The sequence below is a fragment of the Asterias amurensis genome, chromosome 13, assembly GCF_032118995.1.
Source record: "Asterias amurensis chromosome 13, ASM3211899v1".
Lineage (NCBI taxonomy): Eukaryota > Metazoa > Echinodermata > Asteroidea > Forcipulatida > Asteriidae > Asterias > Asterias amurensis.
Window position 1 is genome coordinate 5,080,066 of NC_092660.1, and position 24,054 is coordinate 5,104,119.

General features: G+C 39.7%; 1 protein-coding gene across 1 annotated transcript in view; it reads right to left on the minus strand.

Moving 5' to 3' along the window:
- Positions 1 to 293: 293 nt before the first annotated feature.
- The window catches only part of LOC139946173 (kinesin-like protein KIF2A), a 30,806-nt gene continuing 7,045 nt past the window's right edge, over positions 294 to 24,054 (minus strand). The window contains exons 4-18 of the mRNA XM_071943793.1: positions 20,635 to 20,748; positions 19,672 to 19,790; positions 18,455 to 18,550; positions 17,740 to 17,794; positions 17,439 to 17,601; positions 16,786 to 16,876; positions 14,670 to 14,825; positions 13,095 to 13,237; positions 12,105 to 12,226; positions 11,050 to 11,249; positions 9,280 to 9,347; positions 8,156 to 8,303; positions 6,194 to 6,295; positions 4,829 to 4,901; positions 294 to 4,561 (exon numbers count right to left, since the gene is read on the minus strand). Of these exons, the coding sequence (XP_071799894.1) occupies positions 4,422 to 4,561; positions 4,829 to 4,901; positions 6,194 to 6,295; positions 8,156 to 8,303; positions 9,280 to 9,347; positions 11,050 to 11,249; positions 12,105 to 12,226; positions 13,095 to 13,237; positions 14,670 to 14,825; positions 16,786 to 16,876; positions 17,439 to 17,601; positions 17,740 to 17,794; positions 18,455 to 18,550; positions 19,672 to 19,790; positions 20,635 to 20,748 (1,790 nt within the window). The 3' untranslated portion in view covers positions 294 to 4,421. The remainder of the gene's footprint in view (positions 4,562 to 4,828; positions 4,902 to 6,193; positions 6,296 to 8,155; positions 8,304 to 9,279; positions 9,348 to 11,049; positions 11,250 to 12,104; positions 12,227 to 13,094; positions 13,238 to 14,669; positions 14,826 to 16,785; positions 16,877 to 17,438; positions 17,602 to 17,739; positions 17,795 to 18,454; positions 18,551 to 19,671; positions 19,791 to 20,634; positions 20,749 to 24,054) is intronic.

The following is a 24,054-nucleotide window of genomic DNA, read 5'->3' on the forward strand; positions in this document are numbered from 1 at the left end:
CGAACGTACCCAATTTAACCCTTTCACTGACACGTCAGACCTTTGCGTGACGTCACGAAAAGGTCTGATTCTCACATGGACTAAACGCGTGAATAAAACAAATTGTTTGGGATTCAAATTAATTGTATAAAGATGTTGAGCGTTCAAATGCGCCACACGTTGCATAAAATGCGTACTTCAGTATATCGTTATGGAAAACCGACTCCCAAAATGAAACAAACAAAAGTTGTGACGATGACGTCAAGGAATTCGGACAAATATGATTAAGCTACTGCATACACAAGCCCCCCCCCCCCCCCCTAATACCACAAGGTCCCGAATCACGGTCTGAAGTTTGAATGAATGTTATCCTTTTCTTCTAATGGTATACCAATCCCTTCAAAGGGATTTTGGTGCATTAGTTTTCTGGTTAACAACACAATTACGCACTTAATAATTATGGGTTCCAAAACGTTCAAATGCGCGCGGGACATGTGTTTAGTCTATTATTGAGTAATTTACTCATTAACACACAATACATGTAGTTTTACAGTAATTGCATTTTAGTATCTCTATGCACTTAACGGTTACAGGCTTTTAGTTGTCAACGACAACGACACTTGCAATTTGGATTTCTCACTCTGCGTAATAGCACAATTATCTTGATCATATAAATCATGTGTAACTGTTTTAAATAGTTTCACGACAGGTTAAAGAAAAGTACTTATAGCATTGGCTACGGCTTGAACACTAAGCTTTCCTATTCTTCAACATTATGTTTGCATTCAACAGTCATAGCCGCATGTAGCCAAAGTCGCTTGATTCCGACGTTGCATTACATTTGGGGTTGGATTTGATTAAAAACAGACATAACAACGATCTATATTGATGCATTCATTAAAAATGATTTAAAACCTTTTTGTACCTTAATATTTTGTTAAGGACAGAACACATTCTGTTGTGGTCTTTTAAATATTTATGCCGTTGGACTATGAAGACAATTGATAAAACCACGAAACCCAACATCAGGAAAGACAGCATCTTGTACAAAACAGTTTGAATTGTTGAGTCAACATCAAGGGTTTGAAAAAGCCTACCAAATTGGACATTGTTGGGCTCATACAAAATCCAACAAATTGTTCAAATTTTCGCTTCATACAAAATCTAACAAAACTTAAAAGTGTTGGCTTCACACAGAAACCAACACAATTTGAAATTGATGGCTTTACACAAAATCCAACAAAACTTGACATTGGTAGCTTCACCCAAAATTTGACATTATAGCTTTACACAAACTTGGACTTTTTTTGGTTTCATACAAAACCCAAATTTGCTTTGGTTTGGCAAAAAAAGTGTTGTGGACAAAACAAATGATGCCGTCAATCCTTCATGGTTGGGTAATATCAAAGGTAGGGTAAAACGGTGTAGTGCTCTCTGTACCTGAAACCTTTTATAACAGACAGATACTCGTATTGAAATTTATTTGGAATTAAAATAAGTGTCTGTACCTAGCCTGGGCGGCCTTGCACTTTCCTATTATGTGTACAGAGAAAGAGTCCTGAATAAGGCTAAAGGCCCGGTCACACAGGCCACGATAACGAGAACGAAAACGATAACGATAAAAATGCACACCCTCGATTGGTTGAATGAGTGTGGGCGTATTCTGCTTGGAGCAATTCAACCAATCGTGATCATGCATTTTTATCGTTATCGTTTTCGTTCTCGTTATCGTGGCCTGTGTGATCGGGCCAAACAGCCATCCATACCTTTCCTTTAAGAATTTAAAAGTTTTACTTCTAACAATTTAAGGGGTAGGGTGGGGTTTTGAATTTGATGGGGCTGGAGTTCACTGCCCAGGTCAAAATTACAGTTGAACCTAGTTAAACTGGGTTTAACTGGAACTAGTTGAAAACCAGTGGATAAACTAGTTAAACACAGTTAAACCCAGTTGGTTTAATATGGAAAATTGACAGAAACCAACTGGCTTATAATTTCAATCTAGTTGAACACAGTTAAAACTAGTCCAAACCAGTTGGTTAATACGGAAAATGGACGAGTTTGGTCACTATCCAGTTGACACCAGTTAACTAGGTTCAAGTGGAATTTTGACCTGGGTGTGCATAACATTTCATGAGTATGTTTGAACAGCTTTATAAAAAATTAGGCCGTGAAGTTGAGTTTGATACAAACTCAAAACAATTCTCTTGGATATAAGTTGCCACTTTCAGGTATGGAACTACACAGCACCAGACGGCAAGTGCAGTCAATGTCCTAGTAACTGGCCGTGGTGCCCTTGAAAATTTGCCCTGCTCAAAGACCAAAGTGCCTTGCCCTGTAATCCCAGGCCTGGTGCAACTACCATCAACTCTCCCATTGTGAGGCGAACTCATAAGTGCACAGTATCATTCAGAATCGGCAAAAAGTTATCAATTTATAAGATTTTTTTTTTTAAATGAAGCCTTTGTACAAAAGTTTTTTGAATTTACAAACTCTAATGAACACATTCACAGCTGAACACCCTGCAGTTGCAAATCAGATTGCATTCACGCTTTATATACACACGCATAGAGGGCGAACAAAAAAAAAAACGGGAAAACCCCACCACTTCAAGTCATTTACACAGTGATATAATTAAAGGCTGTACATTTTGCTTTTAAGTGTGCTATGTTTTGAAAAGCTTAATTCAGTAATTTACTTCACAAGACCATTAGTTTTGATTTTAAAGCCATTGGATTCTTTCGGTAAACAGTATTGTCCAGGGCCCACACATCGTGTATCACAACTTGTATATCAAACAACAAACCTGTGAAAATTTAGCCTCAATCGGTCATCGGAGTCGGGAGAAAACAACAGAAAAACCCACCCTTGTATCCGCGCGTTTCGCCGTGTTATGACATGTGTTTAAAATAAATCCATAATTCTCGCTAACAAGAATTTCTATTGTTTTACTGTTTTCTCAAAAAGAAAAGCATTTCATGGAATAATATTTCAAGAGAAGTCTTTCACCACTACCTTCTGTAAACCCTGTAAGTTGTTTGTAAATCTGTGAATTTTTTTTTTTTCTGTAACGAAAGGGTCCAACGGCTTTAACGTGTATATTAAACTTACATAGTTCATAGAGCTGCTTAAACAAAACAAGTTGCTAAGCAGAACAACATTGTGCTTACCAGATTAAGGTTACCAGCCAAACTGCTATTTCAAAGCCCCCCCCCCCACCCAACCATCATTGAAACAAACCAAATGTAACTTAAAATACAACATTGGTTGAAAAAAGACCAAGATGGCCTCACCATTACAGAGGCCCACTGTCTTGTACCCAGACTTCATCTTCATAATACACAATGGTGTTGCATAAAGTGTGCCCTTAACATGGTGGGTATAAAATATAATAAATAGATAAACTGTACATAGACTTTGACAACACATCTTAAACTATCATCACACATACCGAAGATATGACCCCTAGGAAGTGATCTCTTGGGATGTTGTGACCTCTAAGAGGTGACCCTTAAGGCCTGTTCATAGGCGGTCGCGCGATTGAAATTTTGACACAGTTTACAGTCATCGCAGAGGCCTAAAAAACTGTGCCTTTTTTTTAATCACATATCAAGATTTCAATACCATCGACGCGCGACCGACTACAACTTCAATACAAACCACACAATATTTTAAGAACCTTGGGGACAGAGGAGCAAGACAGCATGGACATTTTGTTTATGCCGGAAAAATTTGGGTTCAAAGGCTGACGTTAACTTCTGTTTACTTAATCAACAGGCAGAAGCAGGAATGGAGTTTGGGTTAATTTAGTATTTTTGCTCCAAACTTTATGACTCCGTGATTTTCTTTGTACAACTTGTTGTACACCGGCATAAAACCAACATCCTTATTTTTGATCCACCTTTCCTCCTCTTCCTCAAAAATGATTGAAGCCTCATTCATTACATTGCGTCCTTTCTCTTGTCAAGTGTTTCCCCTTGTCAATGAACTGGGCGAGATGGTCACAATACAAATTGATAGTGTGAAGCAAAATTTACCCACCTCGCAAACTGAGAAGAACGCAGCGCTCACGCAAACATGCGATGGTCCCAATGTTTAGCCAAATTGTAATAACAAAAATTGCGATGGCAAATCTTCACCATAAGGTGGTGATATTAATATTGGCTGAAAAAAATTAGCGAGATGGAAACTCCACGTAACAAGGTCCTACGCCTCGCTCTTCACAGGGCAAAGGGAAACATCCAACTCGGCACGAAAAATATTTCCCCAACTACTGAGAAAACAATTTTAACAATGCATTTAGGTGTAGAGCGGCAGTGCAAGTAAAGAAATCTTTCAAATTGCGGAAAGACAGCAAAACAAAATTAACAAAAACGGTTTGTGATGCATCGCGTCCAGATTGAGGGGGGCAAAAAAAAGGGGAGGAGCTACCTTCCCTCAATTCTTCAAGGTCCGGGTGGCCTCATGTTCTTGCTGGCTGTCTCCTCTGCCTGCAGCTGGCCGTGGAAGTTGTTGACTTTGTCTCTGAGTGCGACCATCATGTCGATCTTCTTGGTTAGGATGTCACCCAGCTTAGCTACATAGTCTGCACAAGGGATAGGGACAAATTGGTGTTGTTATTTTAACCTGGCAAGCAGAAATGTTTCACAAGTGTCACAACCGGGATTTGAACCTACACTCTCTTGCTGACAACACCAAAGCATGGGCTTGTTGAACTAGACCTCTATGCAACAACATCTTTTTGGGGGGGAGTTTTGCCTTGCCATGAAGATACATGTGAGTTTATTTATTGATTCACTTATGAATTATAATTCTGTGTAGCGCCCTCTGTTGAGAACTTTTGGTAACTCACCTTCTACATCATAGTCCACTTCGTCAGTCATCTGGATCAGTCGAACTTCTTCAGCTGCAAGTTGCTGCGTCTCCTAATTATTGGGGAAAAAAATAATAAAAATTGGTGATTAAAAGTAGGAGATAAATGTTTCTTTCCTGGTGCCAATCATTATTGATATTGTTTTGTCTTTTGTACTTATTCTTTGGTGGGGTGAGGGGGAAATTATAATTAGAGCACCTATAATGCGCCAGTATCCATAATAATTATATAAATAATAAAAATATTTTACTTTTAACATAGCATCTTACATTAAAAATCTCAACCGTAATGAAGAAATGGATGATCTAAAGCCAGCCTCAGGCCGACTTTGCGCAAAAGAAAAAACGGTTGTCAAATGACTTTTCAGGATCACACTGCGCCTGAGCTTAGACCATTGGGAACTTTTCAGTCAGCGATTATTTACGATCTGAGCATAACTGTGATGATTTCAACTTGTGGTTTAAACCCCCCCAATATAATAATCAGACTCCGCGGTAGTAGAATATAGAAAGACAGTTCTCCAAGAACAAACTCTACCTGGTTAGTAGATACACACACAGGGTGCTACCGCAAATCAAATAGACTGTATTGAATAACCCCTTTTTGCAATGAAAAGTCGACATTGTCAAGAAAATCCTGTTCTATCAGCCCATTTCTGAAACAACTACACTGGCTCCCTATCTCTCAACGAATCATCTTCAAGCCGATGCTCATTGTCCACATAGCTCTTAATGGCAAGGCTCCCCACTATACATCTGAACTAGTTCAAGTTTACACTCCATCAAGGAATCTTCGATCAAGTTCTATGCTTCTCCTCATTGAACCCAAGTCTCGACACTCATGGGGTGACAGGTCTTTTTCTTCAATCGCGCCATGCATCTGGAACTCTCTACCACTTAATCTTCAATCTTGTCTTTGTACCACAAAATTCAAGTCTCTTCTCAAAACTTATCTTATGTCACAGGTTTTCAATGACTAATTTTGTTGTGTCTGCTTTTCTTTGTGTTGTGTTTTGTTTTTGTTTTGTTTTTGGTTGTACTGCGCCTTGAAAACCCAGCAGGGTGGATATGTGCGCATTACAAGTCTTATTATTATTTATTATTATTATTATCTTGTGGGGCAAACCGTATGCGCGTCCAAACGCGTACATCATCGAAGCATGCAGCACGCAACATTCCCGGATTGGTTTCTACGGCACATGCACGCACACACGCACGCACAGACGCCATCTTGTAGGTCAGATATTTAACCTGCGTGATGTCATGTTCAATGCGGTATATACAAACTAATTATGAATTGTGATATTTATCACATAAGGGTTTTCTAAAAAGGACTCATGTTTACCTCTAGGCACACTCGATGGTCGTCAACCACCTGCTCCTCCATCTCCTGGAGTTGATTCATCACTTCATGAAACGTAAACATTTCAGCGGACACCTCCTCTTCCTAACATCGGACAAATTAAGAAAGTTTAAGTTCCCTCTTCAAGCGGAGCTCAAGGATCAACAATCAAAGACTCAATAATATCATGATAACTACTTCTTAAAGGCAGTGGACACTATTGGTAATTACTCAAATATTATTAGCATAAAACCTTACTTGGTAACAAGTAATGGGGAGAGGTTGATAGTATAAAACATTGTGAGAAACGGCTCCCTCTGAAGTGAAGTAGTTTTTCGAGAAAGAAGTATTTTTCCACAAATTTGATTTCGGGACCTCAGATTAAGAGTCTGAGGTCTCAAAATCAAGCATCTGAAAGCAAACAACTTCGTGTGACAAGGGTGTTTTTTCTTTCATTGTTATCTCACAACTTCAATGGCCAATTGAGCTCAGATTTTCACAGGTTTGCTATTTTATGCATATGTTGAGATACAGCAACTGAGAAGACTGGTTTTTGACAATTACCAATAGTGTCCAATGTCATTAAGTTCCCTCTCCAAGCAGAGCTCAAAGATCACAAATCAAAGACTCAATATTATAATGATAACTACTTCACAGTTTACAATAACAGATCAATGCACTTGACATTGGTGCCTAGCTGGTCATTGCCAATAACATTCCTTTCATGTTCCTCAGCTCCCTAGGGAGTGTACAGCCCTGAGTTGCTGTGGCGCTCTGAAGGCTTTTTCAAACACAGTATCAACCTTGACACTCGCAGGTAATAATAATAATGGTCGATATTTATATAGCGCTTTATACACCCTAAGGGCGGCTCAAAGCGCTGAAACATACAGTAATTTATGCAAGGTATGGGACTTAGTTTGAGTTGTGAGATCTACTTCTTCTACTACTTTTTTTATGCAATATGCAGCCAATCAAAACAGGAACACCGGGGCAAACCCCTTCTCATGTCTATAAAGTGCACTGCGTTATTTTTTACGTGCGTTAAGGGACCAACGGCTTAACGTCCCATCCGTAGGACGAAGCAATGGTTAAGTGTCTTGCTTAAAGGCAGTGGACACTATTGGTAATTACTCAAAATAATTATTAGCGTAAAACCTGTATTGGTGGCGAGTAATGGGGAGAGGTTGATGGTACAAAACATTGTGAGAATCGGCTCCCTCTGAAGTGCCATAGTTTTCGAGAAAGAAGTAATTTTTCATGAATTTGATTTCAAGACCTCAAGTTTAGAACTTGAGGTCTCAAAATCAACTATCTAAACGCACACAACTTCGTGTGACAAGGGTATTTTTTCTTTCATTACTATCTCGCAAGTTCGATGACCGATTGAGCTCAAATTTTCACAGGTTTGTTATTTTATGCAAATGTTGAGATACACCAACTGTGAAGGCTAGTCTTTGACAATTACCAATAGTGTCCACTGTCTTTAAATAGCACAGTTTACCACGGCTGGGGACTCTAACCCACATTCTGCTGATCATAAACACCAGAGTTTGAAGTGTCATTACCAGTATTCGAGCCCACACCCCGATGACTTAAAGGAACACGTTGCCTTGGATGGTCTATAAAAAGTGTTTGAAACCGTTTGTTATGAAATGCATATGGTTAGAAAGATGTTTTAAAAGTAGAATATAATGATCCACACAAGTATCACTCAAAATTGCACAGTTTTCCTTTTACGTCACAAACTAACACGGTCGGCCATTACCGACAGTGTTAGTCGACAAGGTAAAAGGAAAACCGTGCAATTTTGAGTGATACTTGTGTGGATCATTATATTCTACTTTTGAAACATCTTTCTAATCATATGCATTTCATAACAAACGGTTTCAAACGCTTTTAAAAGACCAACTCGACCAATCCAAGGCAACGTGTTCCTTTAACCACAAGATCTTGACTACGTACGTTATGAGTACACAGCATGGCCAGGTCACTGTTACTCGGGGATAAACACTCAGGGAGTTTCTCAGGACTCGGTGGTAGGTTGAGATCCAAGGGATAGTCACCTCCTCCTGGGGAGTCGTTAGGGCCGCCTGGACCCAGCTCTTTCACCCTAAAAGATAAAACAGAATGGATATATGTATATTTGGTTTGCGGTAACACCATGTGTGTATCTACTTGCCAGGAAGAGTTGTTCTTAGGGAACTGTCTTGCTTTATTCTACTGCCGCGGAGTAGATAAACGGAGGTTCGGGAGACTTCTCAGTTCTGAAAAGAACTGTCCTGCTTTTTAACTATTACCAGGGCGGATGGTATAGAAATTAGACTGGACTACTACTTAAGCTTATAGGATCGTAATTAACTGTGCTGCCGCGGAGTCAGTTCTGAATTGGTCTCAACGTTTCGACTAGCTTGCTCTAGTCATCGTCAGGAATGGATATAGCTCAAACTTTTGAAATGCAGCCCCAAGCCAGAGATGAATGAGATTAAAAAATTAGTCTTGACTCATAATCTGAACTATTTCTTGCTGTCTCTCTTTAGTCTTACCAGCATGTTTTATTAAGTGTGTTCTTTCTAGGGTCTCGATTGCCCATCAGAATGGCATAGCATATTTAAAATTATGCATAATTAAAATTAAACTTGCGATGCCCCACCCTTGTTAAACACTACATGACTGCCATTGGTTACTGCAGCATGCAATATGTTGGGAAATCTTGTATACTTATTTGCAATGTTGACTGCATACTTTTTTTCATAACGTTCTAGAGATAGATTGGCATACATGTAGTTTAACACTGTGAAACCGCAGTAGTTTTGTGCACAAGCCTATAGAAAGTGTTTGCTAACTGGAAGATTCTCAGTCCATGAGTCATACTGCCTAAAGGGTAATAGACCATGTCAATCGGGCCTGTCTGATGATAGACCTTAAATGGTTTCACCTTTTTTTTGCTAAAGACTAAATGTGTTAGTACCGGTGCACCAGCCAAGGGTTTTCATTAGTGTGCTTTTAAGCATTTCTCTTCACCCTTCTGCACAGCATTGCACATATTAAGTGTGTTTAAAGTGTGTACTTTTTGTCATCTCTCTTACCTGTCTGCATAGCGCAGCGTGTTTAGAGTGTGTTCACAGGAGCTCATACCTGGTGATATCATGGCAATCTAAAGAAGCAAGAATGAAAAACAAAAACAAAAACACCGACATCAACACAATAAGCTTGGGCGGTTCCTTCGGTTCTACCCGGTTCCAAATTGAAAACCGGACCGGCGGTTCCACTCTTCTGTGGAACCGGGTACCCGCTTTTGTCGGTTCCGATTTTAAAAGACCGAGTCCCAATTATAAAAGACTCTGTGGAGCCGATCCTGCGACGAACCGGCTCTAGAAATTGAGGCTTGATGTTGAAAGCCGTGACCGCAGATACAGTGTGCACAGGCTTCAAGCTGACATGAGTATCAACTATCACGTGTGGCTGCATACACAGTGCACAGCCCCCCTAATGCATAGGCATCTACAACCAGCACCTGTAATGTATATCTCATGCATATACATGTACATGTACAGAGTCCAAAGTCCAAATAGACAGCACGTTGTGATTGGCTGCCGATATATCCATATTCATAAAAGCTTGCCCCATGCACAAAACACACAGTACTGTATGCATGTACTGTATGCATGTACAGGCATGTACAGGCATGTACAGGCATGTACAGGCATGTACACTTGTATGTACAGAGATGACACACTGCATGCACTACGGACGTACTGCACTACGGACATACCGCACTACGGACGTACTGCTACACAACGGACGTACTGCCGGCCAAATCAAAGACTTGTTTAAATGCAGGGAGAATAGGTGCTCGGTGGCACGATGTCTGATTGACTAGGGGTGGGTATTCTGGTATTTTCGTTAAAAATAGATCGGCTCCAATTGTGTGTGTGTGTGAGCTCGGGACGGGCGGCTTATGTTTTATATTGAATTGGAACCGGGTATGTCTCAGAACCGAGCTTTTTTTCGGAACCGGAACCGAGCCCCAAATTTCTGGAACCGCCCAAGCTTACAACACAATGGAAAACTACAGGGTTTAGTATCTAGCAGTTGGAACATGTAGTTAAGTAAAACCCAGCCCTCCAAAAGGTTTTAGGCACAAAACAATTTATTAAACTTGGGGTCGATGTTTGATAACATTTGCATGCCTAGCATTATTTCTAAGAATGCTTGACACAGTCCAAAATAATTCATAAAAATTCTCCACTCTATGGTGACTCTAAATGTTTAGTAAACTTTTGATAAGATCGACATGCTTGGCACCATTTCCGGAAAATGGTTAAACCCGGTTCATACTTCCTTAAAATGGAAATGTGAAACAAATTTTAATGTCACAAATTCACAAGGACTTATACGGACGAGTTGAGCTGTGTTCAACTACTGCGAAATATTCGCACCGAAAACAGGGCTGTGACATTATTATTTGCTTCGCATTTGCATGATGTATGAACCAGACTTACTTAAACATCCAAATGTCTTGAATTTTGATAAGATAAGAGTTGTTGGAATCTTCCAAAATAAAGACAAGTTATGGGGATAGATTGTGGTATTGGGTGGAGGTGGGGAGTAGGGGGAGGTACATGTATGGGCTTGAGCCCTGTTCAAACCATGCAAAGTCTTTTTGTTTTCTCCAATGAAGGTATACCCCCAAGTAATTTATCAAAACACTCAAGACTATGGGAAGTCAACACCCAAATGTTTGGACTTTGATAAGATAAGAATCTTCCAAGTTCAAGAAAAACTAAGGCCAGTAGATTTTGGAAGATTTTGGGTGGTGGTGGGGAGGTTTGGAGCAGCTTGAGCCCAGTACATACCATGCAAGTCTTTGTGTTGTCTCCAATGAAGGAATCCCTCAGTACTTGGGTGAGTTTACTGGCTCTGAAGGGAACGTGAGCCCCCTTGTGGGAGAGGGACCGGATGCACTCCTTGAGGGCCAGGAGGCTCTTGTTGATCTCCGCTCCTTCCATCCTTGTCTGGCGGTTGGAGCTCTGCGTGTCCTTCCCTCTCTCGTTACCTGTGGGTCAGAAATCAAGAAAAGGTTACAGGTCAATAAAAGGTCACGGTATTAGAGGTCAAGCAAATGACACAGCTCAGAGGGTCTGAAAGTTTTTTTTCTTCTTTTTTTTCTTTTACTTGTGTGCAGTGATTATGTTTTGGTATGTTCTGTGTTTTGTTGTGTATTTTCTATGTATTTGATAAAATAAAATAACTGAGAGACGATGTCTTGAAATTTCCAGCTTTGGATTTAATAAAGTTGTATCTAAACTAATCGTATCTAATCAACAATTCAAGGAAACTTTGTGAAAACTTGTGTCCTCTATCTTGTGTTTGTGAATGGAGTACACTGCACAAGATTCAATCGGAGGTATTTGCATGGACCCTCAACAGGCATGATAGGTCAATAATTTTTTCGCACAAGGGCTTACCTGCCTGTTAATACAGTGTATTGTTTTTCAGGCTACTAAATCACAATCTTTCTGAGTTTTTCAGGGGCAAACGAATTGGAAATCAGAACATTGTACGAGGAATACATGTATCATGCCTGCCTTATAACAAGCACATTACAATAAGCGCCCCGTTCAGACCAGTTGAGAAACAGCTCCAATGTGACTGCTCGCGTCGTTCCGCTTTTTTGCTTTTGAGCTAAGAATGAACCGGGCAAAAGATGTTTCTAAAGCCGATTCCGTATGTGAAATGTGTTCATGCGTGTTGTGTTGACTTTTGGCCTTCGAGAAAGACTCTAGTAGGATTGAAGCGTCAGGCCATCAAACTTCCATTATAACCAACGAATTCCCACTTCATTTCCAAACAGAAATTATTTTATTCTTCCCGTTTCTAGGTGTGTTTTAAATTCAAATGTTTGCCTCACCTGCAAGATCAATCAGGGAGAATTTGCCATAGAGTCTGTTGGCTTTCTTTGTCCGTAGAATGATCTGGAATACAGCGTGCGATCTCGATGAATGATTATTGGCTGACGTCTGGCCAGATGTCCTGAATGTGGTGTGAGAAGGAATCATTACAAATGTCAGATGACTCAATTGGTAGTTTTTTTGAGTGAAGTTTACACAATTGGTTTCTCATGCAATATTAACAATTATAATAATAGGCAATATTTATATGCGCAAAAGCAGCAGCATCAATGCGCTTATTTACAAACAATAAAATTATTATGCTACACATACAGAAAAACTAATGTAAAAAATACCTTAAGCTACGCAGAAAAATGGTTAAAAGTAGAAAAGTTCTTTTTTACAAAAATGCAGGAACAACACAAGTTAAAAAGTACCAAATTGTTGACACTGTCAAACACAAATTGCTAAAATCACCAAATATATCAAACACGGTGAAGAAAAGTCAATTGCTCGCAGAAACTGAAGTTCAGAGTACAGTAATTCATTACTTGGTTTTAGTAGAGTAACTTCATTCCCATCATTGACAGTCCAAGCACGTCTTGAGCCTATTTCAGTGATTTTCAGGGAAACTTGGATCCCAATTTAGATGTTTTTTACCCGGACACAACCATATGAGATGAAAACAAACTCGAGCACTTGAGTTTAAATCTTAATAGACCAGCACTGTCTGTTCATGCACCATGCGACCCACCAGAGAAAACTTCATTAATTATTAAATCGAATGACGCAACATTTCACTTGAGTAATCATAAATCGAAATTGAATGATCCTCGTCAGCAGCATTCAATTCCGCGGGAAATAGAATAGCTGGGTGGTTAAATTGGCTGCTCAATTGCTGAAATTGACCAAGAAAACCTTTAAAAAAGAAATTGGTTTATGTTTTAGTTGATATTTTGTGCACACTGTGACTTTTATCGGCTATCAGGGACTACTTATGGGTGACTCACCTAACGTTGTTGCCGACTGTGATAAGTCGTAGTACATCATCAACCGAGTTGACTGACTTCTCTTCTAGACCCACCACTTGGACAACCTGCTTACCGTCCTCTAACACTCTTAGCTTGGCTTTCTTATTCAACAAATCAAACACCTGCAAAAATAATTTAAAAATGTATCACAGGCATCAGTGTTGTAGCTAGACCAATTTTAAAGGTGGGCTATAAATCCAGTTAAATAGTCCACATAGGGCGAGCTGTTCAACAAAACTATTCAAGCTTAGATATGCGGCCATCATTGCTGAACATTCCAGAAGACGATCAGAGCATACTGATCGAAACGTCGAGTTGAAACCAACGGTTCTTTTAGTTATGCTAATAATTTTGAGTAGGGAAATCTGTGCTGGGCAGCACAGTGTATTTTGCTAAGAGTGTTTGGTTAAATTTGTATCCGTTGACTAAGCTTGGGCGATATCGATTTATTTTATTCACAATATATCGCCAACAATATATCGCGATATTCGATATAATCGCAATTAATGAAATTTGACATCATCAGTCTTAAAACTCCAAGTGAAAGTTGTAGAAGAGAAAGTCCTAGCATAAGAGAGGTGTTCTAATGACCTATTCTTCTGGTTTTACTCCAAACCTATGGGGTGCAAGATGTCTCAGCTAGCAAATACATCGCGATATTTAATCAATATATCGATATTTCGATTAAAACCAAATCCATCCGATATCAAAATCGTGTCCAAATCAATATCGCGATATTCAATAAGTTCGTGATATCGTTCATTGACCTAGCCCAGCAACGCCCTACATGTCAGTGGCTACAACACTGCAAGCATAAAATTTGGTCTTTTGAAAAAAAAAAAAAAAAAATTGTTTATGTACAAGGACTGACCAACATGTGGAGTGGGCTTTAAAGGCAGTGGACACTATTGGTAATTACTCAAAATAATTATCATCATAAAACCTTTCTTGATTACGTAAAACCTGTATTGGTGGCAAGTAATGGGGAGAGATGGATGGTATAAAACATTGTGAGAAACAGCTCCCTCGCAAGTGACATAGTTTTTGAGAAAGAAGTAATTTTCCACGAATTTGATTTCGAGACCTGAAGTTTAGAATTTGAGGTCTCGAAATCAAGCATCAGAAAGCACACAACTTCGTGTGACAAGGGTGTTTTTTTCTTTCATGATTATCTCGCCAATTCGACGACAGATTGAGCTCAAATTTTCACAGGTTTGTTATTTTATGCATATGTCGAGAAATATTTGATGAGAAATAAATAATCTAATTTCGCGTTTTGAGTTTATCGCTCAGCAAGCGTTTTATTCATTTTTGTTTTGGCATCGATGCAATGCAAAATTTGTAATCGGTTTTTGACTATTCTCTCGTGACCCAGATGGCCGATCGATCCCAAACTTCTACAGGTTTGTCAGTTGATGTATATGGTTGATTACATAGAGTGCTTACACTACCAGCAACTTTTTTTGCTAGCAAAACCAATTCTGTAATGTTCCTTTAAGTCACTACTTTACAGCCCACAAACAATGTGGAAAAAAAAAAAAAAAATCCGCTCACCTTGCCACTGTAAATCTCAAAGAAGCTGCAGCTGACCACTAGATCTTTTTTCCGATTCTCCGCTTTGTGGTAGAGCTTGAATACATCAGTCGCTGCTAAGGCGTAGATTCCTTTGGTCACATCTTGGTTCTTCCCGTTAAAGTTACCTCCCATTGTCTACACAAAGAGAATGAGAGAAAAAAGGTCAGAATTTGATTTCTTTTGGTCGGACATTTGCTCAAATTAAAGTATAAGATGGCCTGCTTGAGAAAAAAATTGGGGGTTGCCAGAAGGGACAGACTTCGCAACACAAGAGTAAGTTAACTGCTTCACTACTTCTTCCAAAGATCTTCCAACTACAATTAGGAAAACAAAACTCATCTTGGGCATGTGAACAGAATGGGCAATGGCCGGTACCCGAAAATTCTCCTAGAAGCGCACATTGCAGGTAGCAGACCCAGAGGAAGACCAGGGAAAACTCTGCGAAGAGGCTGACATACCATCTGTGGCAGCACAGCAGGCCACCTAGCCAGGAAAAGATACCTACATGTACATGTATGGAGACTCACATTTGAGAAGCCATCTCCGGGACCTAAATGTAATGTACCTCGGGAGGACAGCTATGGTGATGATGATGATGATGATGTAACATACATGTAACAACATGATGCTATGGACAATGCTGGCTACATTGCAATCAATGTCCAGCATCGTCTTTGGAGATGAAGTGTAGCGTGGCCGATTGGTCAAGTGAATATATCATGAACACTTCTCTTGTGAAGGGGCGCAGCAGTTTCCCTTTGGTGAGGGGCACTTAAATGGTAAAGATTGAGAGATTTTGGTGTGTCGTGGTCGAGCGGATAAGAGCTTTGAACTCTTGAAAGCTAAGCTTGGGCGATATCGATTTACTTTATTCACGATATATCGCCGACAATATATCGCGATATTCGATATAATCGCGATTCATGAAATTTGACATCATCAGTCTTAAAACACCAATTGAAAGTTGTTCTAATGACCTTTTCTACTTGTTTTACTCCGAACCTAATGGGGTGCAAGATGTCTCAGCTACGAAATACATTGCGATATTTAATCGACTTATCGATATATCGCGATTATCGCGATATATCACGATATATCGCGATATATCGATATTTCGATTAAAACCAAATCCATCCGATATCGAAATCGTTTCCAAATTAATATCACGATATTCGATAATATCGTGATATCGCCCAAGCTTAACTCAAGCTTTGGTGTTTATGGTGTTCGGAGTGTGGGTTCGAGTCCTGGTCTTGAAACTTATGTTCTCCATAATAAGCAAGACACTCAACCAATATTGCTTTGTTTTTTGGATGGGATGTATAGCCGTTGATCTTGTGTGTTGCGTAATGCAGGTAAATGATCCAACTACACTTATCGCTAAGAGAAGGGATTTGCCCCGGTGTTTCTGACAAGGAAAGTTTTCTCATCTAAGTACTAGGCCTGGGCGAATTATTCGAATATCCGGTTAATTTCGGATAGTTGGCCAGCGATATCCGAATAACAAAATTTCACTATTCGCCCAGCACTAACTACTAAGTACTGACCATGGCGGATAGTGCAGGAACCTTTTGCTAATCATGTTGACGTTTTCACTGAGCATTTTTGAGCAAAAAAACTTTACAACACAAACACAAACACAAGTTCAGGCCTATATGCTTCGTTTTTGAAAGGGCAAGTGCACCAAGGCCTTTTCTCCTTGGTAAAGGCCCCCCTACGAGGAAATTATACTTTTCTAGTGTATCATATCAAGAGCACCAAGGCAATAACCAGGTGGCATGGGGGCAATTGCCTTTGTTTTCTTCTTATCAGTACCAGGCCTGTTAGTTTGCTTTGAATTCGAAATGCAATACAATGTTTTGGGGAACGTTGGAAAATGTCAGTTTTAAGGCAGAGAAACACTGCAGCGATACCTCAAACGAAAACGATCAAGACCCAAAGATAATACTTTCTATTGGTTGAATTGCTTCACGCAGAATACGCACACGCTCATTCAACCAATACAATGCGTTCTCTTTGCGTCATGATCGTTATCGTTGCAAACTCAGAAAAATGTATTTTTATGTTTTAGGTACAAAATGGTTATCCAACTTACATGCGTCTTTCCACTCCCTGTCTGTCCATAGGCAAAACAGGTAGCAAAACCCTTGGTGAATATCGTTTCTACCAACTTCTTGGCTGTAAATCTGGGGAGTCAAACAAACCTGAGATTAGCATCTCTCGAGTGTGCACTTCCCCCAGGAAAGATTCATCTAGTGTGAAATGAACATAGGGTGGTGGTGGGGTTAAATATTCCCCAGGAATTTCCTGGGGTTTCATTTCCGATGAAACGGCTCAGTACTCTCGGTGACAATGCCAGCGAGTTGACCAATCCTCCAAAACTATTCAACTTGGTGGCATGGGTAGCCAGTACAAAAAGCACTCCCCCCTCACCAATGTGGCCCTGGTTCGATTCCCAGCTCAGGCCATGTATGTGAGTAGAGTTGTGTGCTGGCTCACTCTAAAGCCACTTGAGTTTTTCTTAGGGCCCTACGAAAAATCAAGCACTTCCGATCTCTGTCTTTGCTAGCTCCATGATCATACATGGTACATGGAGTAATGTAGAAGGGTTGCCAGAGGCGCCCTTATATGCCATCAGCCTGGACTCATTGTAGCCACGCCCTCTACAATTTCGGCTACCCAGCATCATGTAAGGAAGATTAGCCTCCCAAATACTCACTATTATTATCTGCATGAATTTCTACTCACTTGTAAACTAACTCATTGGATGCGTGCTCGTCGAAGCTGTAATCAAACCGGAATACCTGGTTCTCAAGGTACTTGGTCAGGTCCACCTTGAGTTTTGGTTCATGAATAACCGTCATGTCTTTGGAGGGTATCGTAACCACGTCAACGTCTCGCTTGCTATTTTCTGTAAAGAAAAGAAGAGCTTGTTGTCAGCAAAATGACAAAATCAGACTTGAATGATACTTCGATACATAAACTATGCCAGCCTACTATATGATACCATGTGGTGAATGCATCTCCATAGTTAAAGGTTAAAGTTCACCTTTTTTATTGAGTGGCCTCTTCCTGACACAGACAGTGATTTGATGATCGTCTACCTGTAAATTAAAAAAGAGAATACCATTCATGATACTCAGTCTCGACTGCAAAACAAGCCGTCCCCAAAGTCCTTAGAAGAAGTTGAATCTTTGAGGAAACAAGACATTGTCACAAGCTGGGGTCACCTACATACACTCACAGTTAAGCCTTGGTGATTAGGGAAATGAACTTCTTGACTAGTCACGCCTCAAATAGTCAAGAATTCGACTCTAGTCAAGACCAATTTTTAATCCTCAAGATACGATCCTGCATATTGTTTGCCACTGGCGAAATATAGTAAAATATACTGAAAAGATTAAAGGATTGTGTCACTGATGTCTGATTCTGTTTCATAAGTAAATTATGTTGTTGTGACTAGTCGTGAGTGACACAATTGTTTGACGCGCACTTTTTAAAGTGTTCATCAGTATCCTTATTGGGTAGACCGATCCATTAAGCTCTCTGCCCATTGCGTATTGATCAATCACAACCCACTGCGCAACAAAATGTGTGACAAATTCAGTCCGACATGTGTACGTGCATACTCAGCGCGGGCAGCAGAGTTGTGCAGAGTGGCATTGGAGAGAATCACGTGTTCTTGCTCACACGTGGCCATGGGCAGAGCCTAATGGATCGGTCTATTGCAGTGTAAGAGATTGTTCTCCATTCTGGCTACTTACGCTATCGTTGTTTGTGATCGGCCGAAAGTCCAAGTCTTCTTGATATTCCCGTATCATTCGGATGAACTCCCACTGGGGATGGTTCCCGTCTCCCTCCTACAAGAATCAAAAGATTGTTCTAAAGGTTAAGACAACTGAACTCTTATGGGTTATGAAAATTAGAAATTATTGTCAAGGCCCAATATCCACACTTTAAGAGGTCAAACATACGTGAACAAACAAACCTGTGAACATGGTGAAAAGTGTTTAAGCTCAATCAGTCATCAACTTTTTATATAATTGTTGGATTCTGATATGGCGGTATGTTTGATCTCATGCAAAGAATAAAAAGGAATACTAGTGCAGTCCTCAGTCCAACAGAATCAAACAAACTGCAGTTGGAATTGAAGGGTTTGGTGGTTCGAATAAAAATGGTTGGACTCTCTGATTACGGTAGTGTGCTTAAAGCCATTGGACACTTTCGGTAAAAAGTATTGTCCAAGGCCCACACTTTGTGTATCACAACTTCTATATAAAATAACAAACCTGTGAAAATTTAGGCTCAATCGGTCATCGAAGTCGGAACAAATTAATGGGAAAACTCACCCTTGTTTTCGCACGTTTTGCCGTGTCATGACATGTGTTTCAAATAAATCCGTAATTCTCGATATCGAAAACTTTAATTGTTTTAATGTTTTCTCAAAAAGTAAAGCATTTCATAGAACAAAATTTCAAGAGAAGTCTTTCACCATTACCTTCTGTAAACCCTGTAAGTTATTTGTAAATCTGTGAACTTAAAAAAAGGAATTCTGTACCGACAGTGTCCAACGGCTTAACCCACTAATACAACAAAGCATGATCGGTGTACTTGTGCAGTCCTCAGTCAAGCAGAGTACATGTAACTCAACACACAAACTGTTGGATTCCGACTATGGTTTTATGCCAAGGGCAAAGTACAAAAAAAAATCATGCTTACCAGAACAGGGTAACCATCTAAAATACCATGTCACATGTACAATGTGTGACCTTTATCCTACTCATTTCTGCTAATCAGAAAATTGTCAAGCAGTATTTTTTTGCTTCAAAGTCAGCTTTAAGAAATTGGGTCCAGATCCCATGTACACATAAATCTGTTTACTGCTGCAGTCTTAAGTTTGACAGAATCAAACAAAACATGCAGTTGGATTTGGAAGGGTTGGGGATGGTTAGGGTTTCCCAGGAAGTAAACAAACTCTTACGTTGATTCTTTGCATGACTTGCTCCGCTTGCTTTGCTCGCCTGACCTCACGGTTCTTCTTGATTTTGTCCACCTCTTTCACCACGTTGCTGCGCCTGCGGTTAGCTGCTGCTGCAGCAGCTGAGGGGCAAAGGTCAAATCAAAAACATCAGGTCGGGGAACAGGAGGTAGATTTCACAACAGTTAGTCCTAACTTAGGAAAAGTCCTAGGTATTTATTAAAAAAAACTCTAAGGCCGAGTCACACTGCAGCGATTACGAAAATAATAACGATCACGACGCAAAGAGAACACATTCTATTGGTTGAATGAGCATGTGCGTATTCTGCGTGAAGCAATTCAACCAATAGAATGTGTTCTCCTTGCGTCATGATGGTTATTGTTTTCGTTATCGCTGCAGTGTGACTCGACAATTAAAGCGTCTTAGCTCAAGATAACAATAGACTTAACTCTTTTTGATCCTTCCCTGGTTGGCAAACTGACAATCTTTCCCAACACTCACAATGTGTCTGTTGAGACCACTCGGTTTGAATTCCAAGAAGTCTGATTAAGGTCTGAATTGAGATGGGCTTTCTATCCCTACATGTACATGTACATCATCCTTAACTGAACATTTCTGCAATAGACCGATCCAGTAGGCTCCGCCCATGACCCACGTGTGAACAAGAACACGTGAGGCTCTCCAATGCCTTTCTGCACAACTCTGCCGCACGCGCCAAGCATACGTGCATGCATGTCAGACCTTAGTGTCGGACCTTCGGTGCGTCGTGATTGGTCAATACGCAATGGGGCGGACCTTAATGGATCGGTCTATTGGGCAATTGGGTGGTTTTCCTTTTTACAGTTTTACTTTATGAACTACTGTAACATGGTCTGCAATTATGTAGAAGTTGTTGACTTTACAAACTGGTCGACTGTGGTATTTTTCACTTTCTCAAGCAAGATTTATTTGTTGGAAAAACCTACCAGCGGATTGTTTCTGAGCGTTTTGCACTGGTCCTGCTGGTGCCGGGGAATGGTTTGCGTTGCCATTCTCTGCAGCATGTAATGCGTTGGGACGGCCCGCTCTGGCTGACGACACTGCAGGGTTGGGTGAATAAAAATGAGAGAACTAAAGGTTAGGGAATTCGTACAAAATTTAATGCATTAAAACTGCCATAAAGGATTTGGGTACTTTTTGTAACACAAAACATAATGTCCACCGATTAACATTAAACTTACTCAGTTTGAAGATAATGATGGTAGAAAGCTTTCCTTAAAATGTGTTACAAAAAGTACCCAGACCCTTTAAAAAAAAATTCAATATTAAATCATGAACACAAAACACTTACAAATCCAACTCACTTTTATCTGACAGAACTTGTGTTTGCCAACGAAAATGTCCTTGCCCCATCTCTCAACATTTCAATCAAGTATCGCCATTAACATTTTCTATTATAATACTTTTCAATTAAAATGAGTCTTTATGTTTTTCAGGTCTGAACTACGTGTAGTATTACTGCAACCGCTGACTGTAATCCGCCGACCAAGATTGGTATTCTTCGTCCACGTCAAGGCAGGCCAGTTTTTTTCTGGATGAAAATATCTGGGCTGTATGCTTCGTTTTTGAAACGGCAAGGGCACCTAGGCATTTTCTTCTTGGTAAAGGGCACCCTATGATGAAATTGCAAATTTGTACTGGAGCATTTCAAGGGAACTAAGGCAATGACCAGGGGACACGAAGGCAATCGTGGCCTGAACTATGCTTTATACAAGATTGTTTCTTTTAAAGGTACAGTAGGGTCATACATACAGCAGCACAGTACATGTACTACTGTACTTTGATAACATGACTTCATAAAGATGTGTATTTTTTACCAGGAAGCCTTTAGACCTTTTCGCAATATACTGGGGCGCGCGCGTAAAGCTTGGAACTAGGTGCATAGATTTGTTGTGGTCTAGTTGGTGATCAAATTTGGTCCGTATCTATCCGGATCCCACTATGCACCTCATTCAACAGTCTGCGCTTATGCAATGGTAAATATGCCATGTGCGAAAAGGTCTTTGGTAGTAAGCATCTTGCAAATATATTATCCTGAAATGTTCATTGATTTAAAATCATTCAAAAAAATTCTGTGGTGTCCAGTTAGATGCTGCCCTCAATAATGGCCAGAAAACGCTGGTCGCTGATTTCACAGGTTTGCAAGGGACTTGTGCTTCGTGTTAAAGTACCTTATTGTTCCGGTAAAACTACAACCCTTTGAGGCAAACAATTAGTAACACATTTATTGTATACATTGTACGTATGTACATGTACTTCTGCTGCCTGAACATTGGGTCTCAGACTCTCAGATAAATTAGTTCAGAAAACTGAAGTTCACAACAACACACAACAGAACTACATGGCATGCCTTTCAAATCTCTACAACTACAACTACTGTAATGTAACTCTACGTAACTTTGTCTAATTTCATGGCACGGCTGTGACCACAGAAAACCACGGAAAACCACACTTTACATGTACAGCCAACAGAATCGTCACTTTACACGGCAACATCATGTGTAAGTGGTCATTGGTTTTTAAAAGCAGTGCCACGAAATTCTAGACTCTCTACAGCACGTGTACATCACAAATAATGTTTTTGTTTCAAATTAGTCAACAAAAGGCCTTTGAACTACAAAGAAAATGCAAAATAATCATAGCGCAACAAGAACTAGAGGGCGCACTGGCCTAAATACACGCCCCGGCATGCGCGCAGGCGGCCATTTTGTAAGTTGACAAAACAGGCACCCCACAGCGTGTTTGTGCGGCCATTTTGTAAGTTGACACAACAGCATCGCGTATAGCGTTTTATAAACACAAAATCCAACGTGTACTTCATATTCACACGCGTACAGAGTGGCGCGCGTGTCTCCTTACGGTCCCGTCGCGTTTGTGAAAGCAACATCACCAGTGCGCCCTCTAGTTCTTATACATGTGTATATAACTATGAAAATAATAAACTACACTACATGTATGTAGGTACGTAGGTACACATGTACATGTACATTGTACCTACATAGATGCATCTAGCGTAAAGACTAAGACTCATTAAAAAGAAAAAGGAAATATGAAAAATTTGATTTGTTTTACCCTCTTTACATGCCGAAAGTGATAGCAATTCAAAGTGGAAACAGGAAGATTTGTTTATTCTCATATAATGCAAGATAATGACTGCAATGAACAATGTACAAAATATTAATGGTTTGATTGAATGAATGCAGATTGTATCACTTTAAAAAATATGAAAAAAAAGAACGCACTTCAAAATTACCTCAAATTACACTGAATAAAATTGTTTTTGACTAAATTACCAAAAGGCCTACTGTTCAAACTTAAAATATGTAAATTTGTAATGCCTCACTGAATTTGCATCCCATGTATGAAATTTGTAATCCCATTAAAAATGCAAGTAATCTTGTATGCATCAATCAAATACTTAATTCTAATGAATATTCGTATTAACCGCTTTTAAAATGATGGTACCAGCCGTGACCTTGTTGCTAATTAACATTCGTGTGAAATCAAGGATATTAAACCAACTACTGCCATCTGTTCCCCAGTAGACAATCATTCCCAATACATGTAGGTGTCGACACAGCACATGTAAAAAAAAAAAAAAAAAAACGCCTAAAAACAACCCCAAAATGTTTTTCAATTTCTAGGAATTGAAACCAACCAATTCCTAGGAATAGGGAACCTAATTCAAATTGATTACATGTAATTAAGGTTTTTTTCTTCACCCAAACACTAAACAGGTTGAGTGAGCTAAAACAAAGGCAGCCACCATCCCACTGATGTTTGGATGACTCATGAATGTGTTATGTCAACGAACAGGGTGTCCATGATGATGATGGCACCAGCTGACACTGTGACCACCCCCCTCCCCCATAATTAATAATGACGAACCCTTTCACCATCTACTATGTCTACAGTGTATTGTGAGTGAATCATTTAGGTTGAACTGTTCCAATTCTAAGGCCAATAAGTGAATGAACTTACTCTCAACACCCCCCCCCCCCTAATCCCTACCCGAGTACGGTACATGTATGTTAAATACATGTTTAGCTTAATGTGTCATCATGAATAAATCTTTCAGCCAAACCACAAATACTGAGATGATCTGAATAAAATGCAAGTCATTCAAATTTATTCTTAAAATCGTTTGACAGACATTTTGAGTTTGACAATTACAAACTTTGTCGTAACCCAGTGTTATTTTAGGATGGATAACACTACATTGTATTTTTGACACGTAACGATTATAGATAATTAATAATTATTTGTTGCGAGCACATAAATTAAGTAACTGAAAATCAGAATGCTAATTTTATTTTTGTTCCCATTCGCTGAGGAATCAAATGTAA